Source organism: Panthera onca, chromosome B3, assembly GCF_046562875.1.
Source record: "Panthera onca isolate mPanOnc1 chromosome B3, mPanOnc1 haplotype 2, whole genome shotgun sequence".
NCBI classification, from domain to species: Eukaryota; Metazoa; Chordata; class Mammalia; order Carnivora; family Felidae; genus Panthera; species Panthera onca.
This window is the reverse complement of record NC_138344.1, coordinates 137,341,028-137,353,843: the sequence shown is the minus strand read 5'-3', so window position 1 is coordinate 137,353,843 and position 12,816 is coordinate 137,341,028. Positions and strand designations below refer to the sequence as shown.

The 12,816-nt window shown below is 56.2% G+C and overlaps 1 protein-coding gene across 7 annotated transcripts in view; it reads left to right on the top strand.

The window, feature by feature from the left end:
• Positions 1 to 12,816, top strand: part of SYNE3 (spectrin repeat containing nuclear envelope family member 3) — a 105,192-nt gene that overhangs the window by 44,691 nt on the left and 47,685 nt on the right. For all 7 annotated transcript variants that reach the window (XM_060620682.3, XM_060620681.3, XM_078447873.2 and 4 more), the window contains exons 5-6: positions 7,753 to 7,914; positions 9,623 to 9,970. In XM_060620682.3, coding sequence (XP_060476665.3) covers positions 7,753 to 7,914; positions 9,623 to 9,970 — 510 coding nt within the window. The remainder of the gene's footprint in view (positions 1 to 7,752; positions 7,915 to 9,622; positions 9,971 to 12,816) is intronic.

The following is a 12,816-nucleotide window of genomic DNA, read 5'->3' as shown; positions in this document are numbered from 1 at the left end:
CATCCATTAGCCACCTCTGTCTCCCCGTGCAGCCATTATGCACCACTGTCTACCCATGTAGCCATATTCACCTGTCTCCCTGTGCATCCATTAGCCACCTCTGTCTCCCCGTGCAGCCATTATCCACCGCTGTCTACCTGTACAGCCACCCATTCGCTCCCCATACACCTATCCCTCCATCTACTCACCACCTGCTGAGCAACCACCCAACACCCACTCACCCACCCAGCCACCACCTCCGTCTACCCACCGTCCTGCCCCCCCACCAGCTACCCCCACTGAACTACCCTATCTGCCATTCACCATCCAGCCACACCCACCCACTTACCTGCCCAACCGTCTCTCTGTGCCCACGCTCCCGTCCGCCTCCTCGCGCCTCCGGCTCTCTCCCACCAGCCTCACCAACCTCTCGTGCATCTGCACAGCCACGTAACCACCCACCCGGCCGTCTACACGCTCATCCACCTGCTCGTCAACCCGTTCACCCGTGTGTCTGTCTGCTGTCCACTGCCCGTCCCCTGTCTCCCCGTCACCTGCTCGCTACCCACCCGTCACCCACCCCCTAACTACCACACACCTTTCACCCGCTCCACCACCGACCCCTCCTCCTTCACCCACCCGTCAGCCTGTTATCTGTCGTCCGCCCACCCACAGCCGCTCAGCGCTGAGTACACGTGTCGGTGCTTAACACGCGGGCACTGACCGCCTGACTGACGGACTGTGATGCTCACCTTTGCCCGGCTTCTCTTCTCCTCTCCCCGCCCTTCCTCCGCTGCTCTCTTTTGCCCTTCCCCCCGTCCTTCTGCCCGTTCTTTGTCCCCATCCCCACACCCCATTATATCCTTGATTTTTAACCGGTCCTCTGAGTTATCAAGTTCAATTATTAGTATCTTGCAAAGGAATTCTCATTGGGTTTTTATGACACTCACTGTTCTGTTTCGCATCGTGTAAAATTTGCCCGCCTTCCGGGTACGGGTTGTATCTGTAATCATTCCGAGTGTACGTATTTTACGGTCTTCATCAGATTGTTCAAGTAGCTGAACTTTCAGAGCCTGACGCTGCAATTTATCGGGTCTCCTGTCGTGGTGGAGCCTTAGGGCCTTTGCGGTTCTGGGCTGTGAGCTCGTGCTAAGCAGGACCTTATCTGCAGACCCCCGTGGCTGGGGCCTGACGCTCAGAGTGGCTGGCGTTTCCCTCAGCCAGGCTCCCCTGGGAATTCACCTTCATGGTTCCTATGCTTACATCAGTGCGTTCTTGACTTGGGGATTCCTGCATCTGAACTTGAACCCCAAGCCAAAATTACGCGAGAGGCCCCTGGCTCCACACGCTGAAAGGCGATCAGTCTTTCGTTTGTTTTGTTTCGGGTTTTGCCCCAGAGCCCGCGCTGAAACCCGAACTTCTTTCCTGGATTGTGCATAGGGGGAGATTTTTCTAGTTCATCCTTTGACGGTGGGGGACGCAGCCCCTTGAGGGTCCTGCCTTTTTGCTTCTGGGCCCAAAGCCTTACTTCCTCCTCCAACCGGAGCCTTCAACCCAGGAAAACCTCAAGCACACAAGTGAGTTTAGCAACCTGTAACATCTCTGCGTGTCGTCCACGTGATGTCACTTACCTCGGTGTGTGCATGTAAACAACGCTTGTTAAATTTTATGCAGCCGTTTCGGCTGTCTATCGTGGAAGGGTGCCCAGGCTTTCTAGTCTGCCGTGTTGCTGGCTCCTTCGTGATTACAGTTTAAGGGCAACAGACCTGTAATGGACAGAGATCTGAGAATGCACTAGCAAGAACAGGACTCTGGTCCTTGAATGCTTGGGAAGGGGCCTGGGTTCAAGCCAGGCTCTGCCAGCTTTCCAGCTGTGTGGCCTCAGGGCAGCTCGCCCTACCTGCTGGCAGTTCACAAGGGAGTTCTTTGAAAACTGGCACCTCGTTTCCCCACATAAAGGACACCTCGCCCCCGACAGCAGTGAGAACCAATAGCAACAACAATGGAGCTTTGAGCAGGTGCTCAAAGCTGTTTATTGAATGAATGAGAGCCCCGCCCTTCAGCTTGGAGGCTCACGAGTCCCGAGCCCCCCCAACCCCCCCCCCCCCCAGGGAAGCGGCGGAAGGTTCTGGGGCAGCTGTGCAGGGGCCAGAATGGACAGGCAAGGCGGGTGTGGACTTTGGCTCTCACATACGCAGCCAGCTGGCCCTCACCAAGTCCCGAGTGGCAAGGGCAGGCTTAACAGCGATTCTTTCTCCAGGTCGGCCCCTGGGGCCGGGCAGAGAAGGTGTCTGCCCCCGTGGCCTCATTGCGACTTCACAGGAAACAGGTGCACCTGTCAATCAGCAGAGAGCCTTCCGCGCAACGTGCGGAGGACGGGAAATGGAAAGTAGTTTGGCCCGTGTGTGTGTGTGTGTGTGTGTGTATACATGTGTACACGTGTGTGTGGAGGGGGCGTGCCAGGGGCACCGGGTGAGCACCAGTCCTGGCCCACGTGTGCAAACGATCACCTCAGAGATTCTCACAATCGCTGCTAGGGGACCCTCCCCTCGCTGCGTCCAAAAAATCATAGACCTCACAGTTCTTGTTGACGACTGCTGTCCTTTCCAAGTCTCTTCCTGTCTTTGACCTCGTTTGGTCCCCCCAGCCTTCTCGTGTGGTGGAGAGCGAAGGTTTCGAACTGGGCCCATTTTGCGGACCTAAAAAAAAACCCATGTAAGTGGCAGATGCCATTGTCCCGCGAGAGAGACCCAGAAGTTCTAGGCAACTCGCAAGGTGGGGTCTTCCCTCAGTGGTTCCTCAGGTCCTGTCCCCTGTGCCCGTCAGGGAGGAGCCCGGACGGCCCGAGCTGCTGTGGGTCTGGCTGAGACAGTGGAAGGCAGCAGTGAGTGGGCAGTGTGGAGACCCTGGAGGCGGGAGCACATTGCTTCCAGAGGTTTCTAGGAGGCAGCGACCAGCTCGCAGGGCAGGAGAGCGGGGGATCCAGAGTGTAAGGACACCGTGAGTGCATTTTGCTGGGGAGAAGAGCCACAGCTTCCTTCAGATTCTAGAAGGGAACTTGACCTTCAGAAGACTGAGGAGCTACTGAGAAAATCTAACTTTGGCGTTGTCCTTAACGAGATTTAACTGCCAACCCCACGGTCCTCATTAGTAAAGTGGGGTAGAGCCCCAGACCCCAAGCCCCTGGTCACAGCCCCTCCTGCCAGCCCTAGACCACAAGAGAATGCTCGAACTCCATCCTAAGCAGGGTAGGGAACTCTGCATGTCCTCTGGGGCCCCCGAAGATTCTCCGTGGCCCAGATGCCTCCTAGTCACCTGCCTCGGACATTTGATGAAGGCCTCACCTTGCGCGAAAGGCTCTCTCAAGGCAGATAAGATGGCCATCCCGAAGCAGGCAGCTGAAATCCCCCAGCCCAGGGACAGGACTGGGGCCATGTAAGAATCCCCAGGCATCCAGGCCTATCTCAGGGTGGCTCTCTGTGGTGTTGCCTTAGTCCGCTCAGTCTGCCGTAACCAAACACCATAGACTGGGGGGCTTAAACAACAGAAATTTATTTCTCACAGTTTTGTAGGCTGGGAAGTCTACAAGGTACTGGCAGAGTTGATTCCTGGTGACAGAATCCGAAGCAGGCTCCGGGCTCCGAGCTGTCAGCACAGAGCCCGACGCAGGGCTCGAACTCACAAACTGTGAGACCACGATCTGAGCTGAAGTCGGACCCCTAACCGACTGAGCCCCCCAGGCACCCCTAGATGGCTGCCTTCTTGCTCTCATGGCGGAAAGAGGGAGACAGGGGACAGTAGGCTCTCTTCTGTCTCTCCCTATTAGGGCACTGACCCCCTCATGGGGACCCCACCCTCATGACCTCTCGTGATCCCGGTCACCTCTCAAAGGCCCCACCTCCAAATACCATCACATTAGGGGTTAGGACTTGACCCTATGGATTTAGGGGACACAGCTCAGTCCGTTGCAGACCTTGTGTGTATTAATACCTTGACTTTCACCAACGAGAGAGCCCGTTTCAACATTTCTCAAGCTAGTCAACGGGCCATTGTGTTCACCTCTGAGAATCCACTTTTGGCTTCCGATATGTTAACTAGCAAAGCCTCTGGTGTGGAGGGGCACGGGAGCCCAGGAGCGCCGTGGGGGCCACCTCCGGACCCGTGGCCTCTGTGACCACCCGCGGCAGGGAGATCCGAGGACTAGATCAGCGGGCCAAGCCCGGGAGTGGGGGGGACCATAGGGCTGTGTCAACCCCAGGCACTGAGAGTCAAGAATAGAGCAGGCTGGCCGCCAGTGGGGTCCTGTTGGTGTACTATGAGTGTTTTTAATGCACCAGGTACGTTTTCTGAAGGGCCAGGCACACAGCAGCCGCCTCCTCCCCCTCCCTGCCTCCCCTGGGCGCCTCTCAAAGGAGGCGGGTGCGTCTGGCACCTGGGCCATGAATCAAACCGGCCGGCGCAGGCTTGCGGAGACATCAGTCCTCGCCGCCCTTGTTAATTGGTGGGGTTTGGACGTTCCCGACAACCCTGCCCGCCGCAGATGGTTTCGTTGTTTGGTCTGATGAGGGCAGGTGGAGGGCCCCCCCCCCCCCCTCCCGCCGCCATCCGTCACCCCTGTCATTCTGCGACATGGCCGGCCGGCAGCGGCTGAATTGTGCGCTGTGATCGCTACGCCTGGCACGGGGCTCGCTCGTCTGGACGCCTGCCCTGCCGGGCCACGCTGCTCTCCGAGGGCCTGCTCACGATCACGGAGGCTTTTATTTACTCTGGGCTTCCCGAGTGCTGGCACCTCATCGCTCACACACGGGGCCGCCGGCCAGCGCGTTCCGGGGGAGCCTTTGCTGCGCGACGACATCTATCACCGGCAGCGTCGACCAGGGGCCCCGGCGCTTATTCTCTGCTTGTTATTCCTGACCCACTTCGTTTCATAAATGAGGCTTTCCCGGGGACGGCGGAGGCTCTGGGAGGGTTTGGACGGACGCAGACAGCCCCGCGGGAAGGGGGGGCCGGCGCGGGAGTCGCGAAGGAGGTGGCGGTGGCCTCTGTCTCTTGGTCCGCGTTTGGAATTCGGACCCCGCGGGGCACTGCTGTCGCTGCTCTCCGGGCCACGCTCCCCTGAGTGGGAGGTTCCCAGCTCCGCGCTGAAGGACTCGGTCCCGTGCCTCGGTTTCCCCATCTCCAAAGCGGGGGTGTCTTCTCCTCCCTGCCATGGCTGTTGCAAATTTAAATGAATTAATCCGTGTTTTCAGGTTTGGTGAGGACTTTCTCAAAGGGCAGGGAGGCATGTACGAAGATCGGGGAAGTTTTCTGAACCCGTGTGTCTGTCCGTGCTTCCCTTTGGAGCACTTTTGACCAGGTTTTGTAGTAGAGGGCCAGCGAACTCCTGGACACAGCCTGCTCCCCGGCTGAGAGCGGAGGCCAGCTACTGAGGGCCCGTGGGCCAAATCGAGCCCATCTCCTGATTTTGTGTGGCCTGGGAGCCAGAAATGGTTTCTGCCCGCTTAAATGGCAGGAAAGAAAATGCAGAATCTTCCAGGACATGGAAAAATGCTATGAAATTCACATTTCAGTGCCCATATTTCAGTTTCACTGGAACACAGGCCTGTTCTACGTGGTTGTCTGTGGCAGCCTGTGGCACAACGGAAGGAACGCATCACCGGCTGCAACAGAAGCCACATGGTGGCTAAAGTCGAAAACGTCTACTCTCCATCGCCAGCCAACCCCTGGATTAGAGCAGTGGTTTCGGAGTTGGGCACCTGCCATTTAACTCTTGTCCAGAAGGCCCTTCAAGAGCTACGTGACCTCCCAGCCTCAGCTTGGACATCTGTGTAGCGGGAGGGCTTGGCATCGTGGTGACGATTAAGTGTAAGATAGCTTGTCACGCTCCCGGCACGTTGGCAGGTGCTTGGTAAATGGAGGTCCTCCCTTTCCCTCTTCTTGACCCTCCTTGAAAACTTCCCTCCAGCGGCCACACTCAGTGTTGAATCTTCCTGCCATTTGGGAAGCACTCATTCACAGAGCCTGGGGGGGAAGTCAGCAAGGGGCCGCCTGGTGTGTAGGGAGCTCTTGTCTCTCCCAGCGGATGGGGAGGCATGGACAATGCCAGAAGGGAACCACAGGACAAAGGGAAGGCTGCTAAGTCAGCCTGGGGCAGCGGGCCAAGTCAGAGAGGCTGTGGGGCCCGGAGGTCAGCGTGGCCGGGCAGAACTGCACCCACTCCCGCTCGGTTGGGTGCGACAAGAGCCCAGGTGACAGCAATCAATGGCTCACAGGTGCTTACGAGCTGCCCAGTGCGGTTCCGGGGTCACGTGAGTTCTGACTCATTTGACTCCACTGCGCCATAGTGAGGTGGGGTTGTTATTAACCACACGCACAGAGAGACGCGGGCACGTAGCAGGCCAGGGTTCAAGTCACGGGCAAACCCTCCAAACCCAGGGTGTTGACTGCAAGGCCACAGCCACATCGCGGGGTCCTGCCCTTGACCAGAATGCTGCAGCACTTGGATCCGGGCCTGCGGGCAGCGGGGAGCCATGGAGGGCTTGAGAGAAATGGTGTTGCGATCAGGGGCGTGTTTGAGAAACGGTTCCTGGGCACACAGGTCTGATAGAAGGGGCATTTATTTCTCAGATGACAGCCCCGCTCGGGACGCCATCTTGCCCCTGTGTGGCGAGGACTAGAGTAGGGTTGTCTGAAAACCGAGGTGACTCCAGCCCATGCCGCCAGCAACGCCGGACCCGTGAGGAAGGGGGGACGGCCTCCTGTGTATTTGCATGCGCTGCACGCACCGCCGGCTTGGGGCACGGATGCCGTTGGCCCAGTCTGGCCTTCTGGGTTTGAATTTGGTCCTTCCCTACCCAGGTGAGCTTGGGCAAGTGCTTTCTGAGGCGCCGCTCTGTGCCTCCATTTCCCCATGTGTCAGACGGGGATAATAATGGTGCCACCTGATTGGGTGGTCGGGAGAGCGCAGTGAGATGACAATGTATGGAAAGTTCCTTGGGTGCTCCCGGCACCTTGGTGAGTGCTCCAATGACAGCGTTGTGCAGCAGGAGTTGTTAAATGTTCCTGTCATGTTCGTTTATAGTTGAGAGGGACAGAATGTGAGCGGGGGAGGGGCAGGGAGAGAGAGACACAGACAGACAGACAGAATCTGAAGCAGGCTCTAGGCTCTGAGCTGTCAGCACGGAGCTCGAACTCACAAACCATGATATATGACCTGAGCCAAAGTTGGATGCTTAACCGACCGAGCCCCCAGCTGCCCCTGTTCCTGTCATTTTTTAATGTTTATTTATTTTGAGAGAGAGAGAGAGTGTGTATGCAAGCAAGGGGTGGGGCAGAGAGAGAGAGAGAGAGAATCCTATGCTGTCAGTGCAGAGCCCGATGCGGGGCTCGATCTCACAAACCGTGAGGTCATGACGTGAACCGATATCAAGAGTTGGACGCTTAACCAACTGAGCCACCCAGGTGCCCCTAAATACCCGTGTCTTGAGTCCCATTCCCCGGACACGGCAGGAAAGAAAGCCAGCTGTGGAGTTGGCGGGCCCAGTGTGGACATGCTCTGACCAAGAGTCTCTTGGGTTACGGCTAATAAGGTGGAGAAGAGCCACCGGGATGTCTTTATCTTCGGCAAAAGGGCAGACGGTCGACTGTATCTCACACCCCCTAAACACATGCATACGCACACACACGCACACATGCACACACGTAGGCCTTGAAGGCCAAGGGCAGCCTGGGCTGGGGACCTGCATAGGTGGTGACCGTCCTCCCCTCCCACAGGACAGAGTGGACCTACTGGAGCAGGTGACCCGGGAGCACGAGCATTTCCAGGCAGGCGTGGACGAGTTCCAGCTGTGGCTGAAGGCGGTGGTGGAGAAGGTGAGCAGCTGCCTGGGGCGGAACTGCAAACTGACCACCGAGGGCCGTCTCTGCGCGCTGCAGGTAAACTTGACCGCTTCTCTACCAGAGGGGTCCCCTGAGGAAATGCTCAGCTACTGGGCTTCTGTGTTGTTTATTTACTGGGATGTGCTGGGGGCCCCGGGGGATACAAGAGCCACGGCACGCAGAGCGCACACGAGGAGACGTGTGGAATCTAGCGCAGTAGGTGTGGGGCCTCGGCTGCTTTACAGAAATCTCCGAGCCAGCGGGGCACTTGGAAACCCAAGGTCACAGCAGCGTGGTCTAGACCAGTGGGTCTCAAATGGGGGACACTTGGCAACGTCTGGAGACACTTTTTGGTCGTTACGACGGAGGGCGGAAATGCTTTTGGCATGTAGCGGGTAGAGGCCAGATCCGATGCTATTATGCACCTTGTGACGGGCAGGACAGCCCCCCCAGCAGACCTGTCCGACCGCAGGTGTCGGTCGTGCCGCGGGTAAGGAGCCCTGGTGTAGGCATCAGGCCTGCAGTGGAGACAGGCTTGGTCCACTCCGGCCTTCTTGAATGGCTGTGACCTTGAATGAGCTTCTGACTTCCTCCATAAAGGGACTGTTAAGAGTATGTGCAGTAATTCGGGGACGACTATAAATTTTGCCACAGATCTACAGCACCTGTACCATTTAATATTTGTATGTAAGTTGACTCTTGTTTAAAAACCAGTGAACAACGACATTCCCCCCCGCCAAAATCTTATGTGACTAATGTAAGACTGTTCGTCGGAACTTTATTTGTAATAGTCCCAAACTGAAAACACCTCAGATTTTAATCAGCAGAGTGTTGGATTCACATATTGTGGCACGGGAGATAGATATCGATGATATAGATATAGATATAGATTAGATATAAATCACATGTCCACGTCTGTATCTATATATAAAGGAATACTACTCACAACAAAGAAGAATGAAGTGCTAAGACCTACGACAGCATGGAAGAATCCAAAAAACATGACGTGGAAAGAAGCCAATTTCAAAAGATAATATAGCCAATGCTTTCAGATACATGGAGTTCTAGAATCTTTTGGGATGTTAGAAATGCTCTATATTTTGGTAACAATGTGCACTACGTGGGTGTGCATATTTCTCAAAACTCTTTGAATAGTAATGCTTAAGATCTATGTATCTTACTCCATGCAATTGCGCTGCGACAAAAAAGGAAAATATTTTGAAGGCACTTGCAAATAAAATAGACTTGCAGGTGCCTATATAAATTTTTTAAATGGAAGACTAATGAATATTTGTATGAAAGGAAAAGTTCTGTCATTGTCGTGAATGGAAAACCTCTGCTCACTCGGCATTCGTAGATAACCCTACAAATAAATATAACGAAACCCAACGGGGTCGTTAGGTTCTATTTGGCTTCATACTTCCTCCAGCTGAAGGCTCCCAGCCCGAGGCTGCCTCTGTCTTTGTTACAAGGGAAGATCAACAAACGTCACAGAGGGTTAAAGGCAGAAACACCCAACCCAGATTTTCTCCTCGACTTAATCAAGTGGCCGTAAAAGTCACAGGAAGGGAATTACATCCTCCTGTGGCAAGTCAGTGCGATTAAGGCAGACAGTCCACCCCTTGGAAAGGCACGTCTGGCTCTCATCTAGGAGTTCATGTTTAGCATGACATTCCAGGGGCTCTGGAAAATGCAGCACGTGATGTCTTTTTCCCCTTGTACGTATCCCCATCTGTCCACCCCCCCCCCCCCCCGCCCCCTCCAGGACATCGCTGGCGATTTTCCCCGGGGTAAGGAGTCTTTGAGGAGGCTGGAGGAGCAGGCTGTGGGCGTCATCCAGAACACCTCTCCTCTGGGCGCGGAGAAGATCACCGAGGAGCTGGAGGAGATGCAGAAAGTTCTGGACAAGCTGCGAGCCCTCTGGGAGGAGGAGGAGGAGCGGCTGCAGGGCCTGCTCAAGTCCATGGGAGCCTGTGAGCAGCAGAGGCGGCAGCTAGAGGCCGAGCTGGGAGAGTTCAGGAAGGACCTTCAGAGGCTGGCCGAGGAGGGTCTGGAGCCCGCGGCGAAGGCGGGGACCGAGGACGAGCTGGTGGCCCGCTGGAGACTCTACTCGGTAAGTGGGGTTTGGCTAAGACAGGGACTGTCCAGGTGACATGTGTACCTCAGAGCTCCTCTGCACGGGGAGAGAGTCATGCTAACCTTTAACCACGTTTACTCTGGGCCTTCTAGATCTTTGGTGATCTAAGTTCCCTGGGTGTAGTACACAAGTTGGGTGTTTGTACCCATCTTCCAGATGAGGAAAGCGAGGTCTGGAGAGGTTTCCCTTACCCTCAACATCCCCAGGACCACGCGAGGAGTCTGTGGGTAAATAAGACCAGAGGTGGCTTGCCTTTCGGTCTGCCATTCCCTTGCCCCGTGGTGGCATGCGGGGTGGACTGCTTGAGCCCAGAGCAGGGAGCGTTAGGTCAGAGGGAAGGTTCTTCGCGTAGAGACGATGGGGTTCTAGGGAGACCAAGCCAACGGTGCCCATCCTGGGAGGGCGGGGCGGGTTCCAACCCAGACACAACGTCCGACCACAGCGCGGTCGCCTTCCTCCCACGCATGTGCACACCCGGGAGGTCTGACTTACGGACAGAGAGGTTTTTTTTCCAACAAGGGTCAACATCCTCCCTCACGCCTATCTTCACTTACTAGCTCAGCGGGTTAGCTCCACGTCAGTGCCATCAGGGAAACTGTTTTCAAAGAAAAGCTACCCAGATCCCACCTCCGCTCTGCGTTGTTGTTCTGTTTTTCTCTCTTCCTTCCGATGCTTGCCCAAATGCAAACATATTTTTTGTGTGGGTAGAAAGAAAGCAGTTACCCTTTAGGGCTCATTGAGCCTCGTAGTAGACGAGGTTCCACTGCGGTGATCAACTTAGCACAAAGAGAACTACTTCCTGTTTAGGACGGTCCGCCTCGGCTCAGGAAGAGCTGGAGTGCGCAGCGGCCGAGGGCAGGGGGATGTTGGGGTCAGACTGCCTGGGTCCAGATCCTGCTCGCTCTCCTTGCTAACTGGGCGGCCTTGGGAGAAGTACTTTAACCTCATTTATACACGGACAGGGACGAACCGGCGAAAACTCAAAAAGTGCTTAGCACAGCACCTGCCAAAGTCGATGCTCGGAAAGTACCGGCTTTTACCACAAGATAAGGGATAAGGGTCACAAAGTGCAAACTCGGGAGCCAAGGCCCGGAAGGCCCTGCCGCCGTTCCACCGCGACGGCTACTTGTCTGTGCCCAGCTGGGTTTCAGGAAGCCTTTCCTGAGGCAGAGCCGACCCCATCCCTGCGGAGGCTCTCTGCCCGCCCCGATGCCAGTGGCCCCTCAATTATGATCAAGCCATGACTCACCGAAATCGGTGAAAGAGAAGCTTGGGATTTATCACTGAAGACTTTTGTTCTTAAATGAGCATTCGCACAGTGGCTGTTTGCACTTATGATGTGGTTTATAGCAAGGAGCAGACACCTCGCCTGCTCCAGCCCAGCCCTCGGAGTGGCTGGGTGCCCTGGGATGAGGCCGGGTCCTTGGCCGCCAGGCAGCCCGACCTGCTTTGGCTGGGAGCCCCCGTGGCCCAGCAGAGCAGGGGAAAGGTAGAGCACAGCCTTTCTCTCTTGCACCAAAAAGGAAATTTGGACTCTTCCCTCTTTTGAGAAACAGGCAAAGTTCGAAGAAGCGGGTGGTGTCAGGACCGCGGTTGAAAGCGCGACTTGTAAAGAAAGCATCTGTGAGAGATGCGTTCGTCTTTAAAACCGACATAGTGGGGTTGTACTTACCCAGCCTGCGATGTGCCGAGTGCTGTATAACCCTATGCGGCGGGAGGGGGGGCGGGCACTGCCACGATCCCCTTTAATATATGGGGAAACTGAGGCACTAAGGAGTTTAAGACTTGCCTGTGGTGATACACCCTACAGGTGGAGGCGGGGGTCTGAACTTAGCCCCGGAGAGTCTGACTCAACATGACATGCCTCTGACTGCCAGCTCAGACTCCCGGTTTTAGGAAATTAGCATAAAGAGAGTCAAGGACCAGGAATGAGGACATCGGGGCTCAGTCTGGCTGTGACCACCTCCTGATCTCTCTGCCGACAGTCCCAAGACCCTTCCACATGGAGAACTGGGGGCCGGGGGTGACTTGTGACATCCTTACACGGACCAGGCTGGGACCGTTCGTGCACTTCAGGGAGACTTTCGGCAGCTGAGGTCGAGGTCAGAGCGGTTCTGTGGCCAAAGCAGAGTCCATCAGAGTGGCCTCACGGAGCGCCCCCCCTCGGGCATCCCAGAGATCCAGAAACTAAAGACGCCTCCATCACGGGTGCAGAAATGGCATGGCTGGACTGGAAGGGGCCCCTCTGATTCCATAAGGAGGCAGCTGTGTCCAGAGAGGGGCAGTCCTTAGCCAGGCCAGCACAGTGGGCCAGCAGCCTTCCCGCTGCGGTCCCCAGATGGTCCCTCCCTGGTCCCTGGATATTCCCGTGACCCTCAGAGTCCCACATTGACGCGTGACCTCTCTGTGGTCCGCACGGGCCTTTCTCTTGAGGCAGCCCGTGATCCTGGTCCTCACTGCGGACCCCTGCCCTGCCTGGGCCGAGGGCCTGCCTGTCTGTCGGCTGGCCAGCCTTCCCGGGCGCTCTGGTCTGCAGTTTCTTTGTGAATGGTTTGGAAGGAGCCGGTTCACACGCACCGATCGCGTCCTCATCTTCTATGAAACCCTGTACAGATTTCATCGCATTGGCCTAATAATTGAATGTGGACAAGGATATTTCTGAGACTGAATAAGACCGTCCGGGCAGATGCCACATTCTGTTGCCTCTAGAGTGTTCCAGCCTGCCACTGACCGCTGCTTACGATCCCTCTGTCGGAGCTTGCTCTCCAGCTCCAAACTGGTGGCAGTTCCACCTGTGGTCCCTCCATCACCGAGCGTGGCTG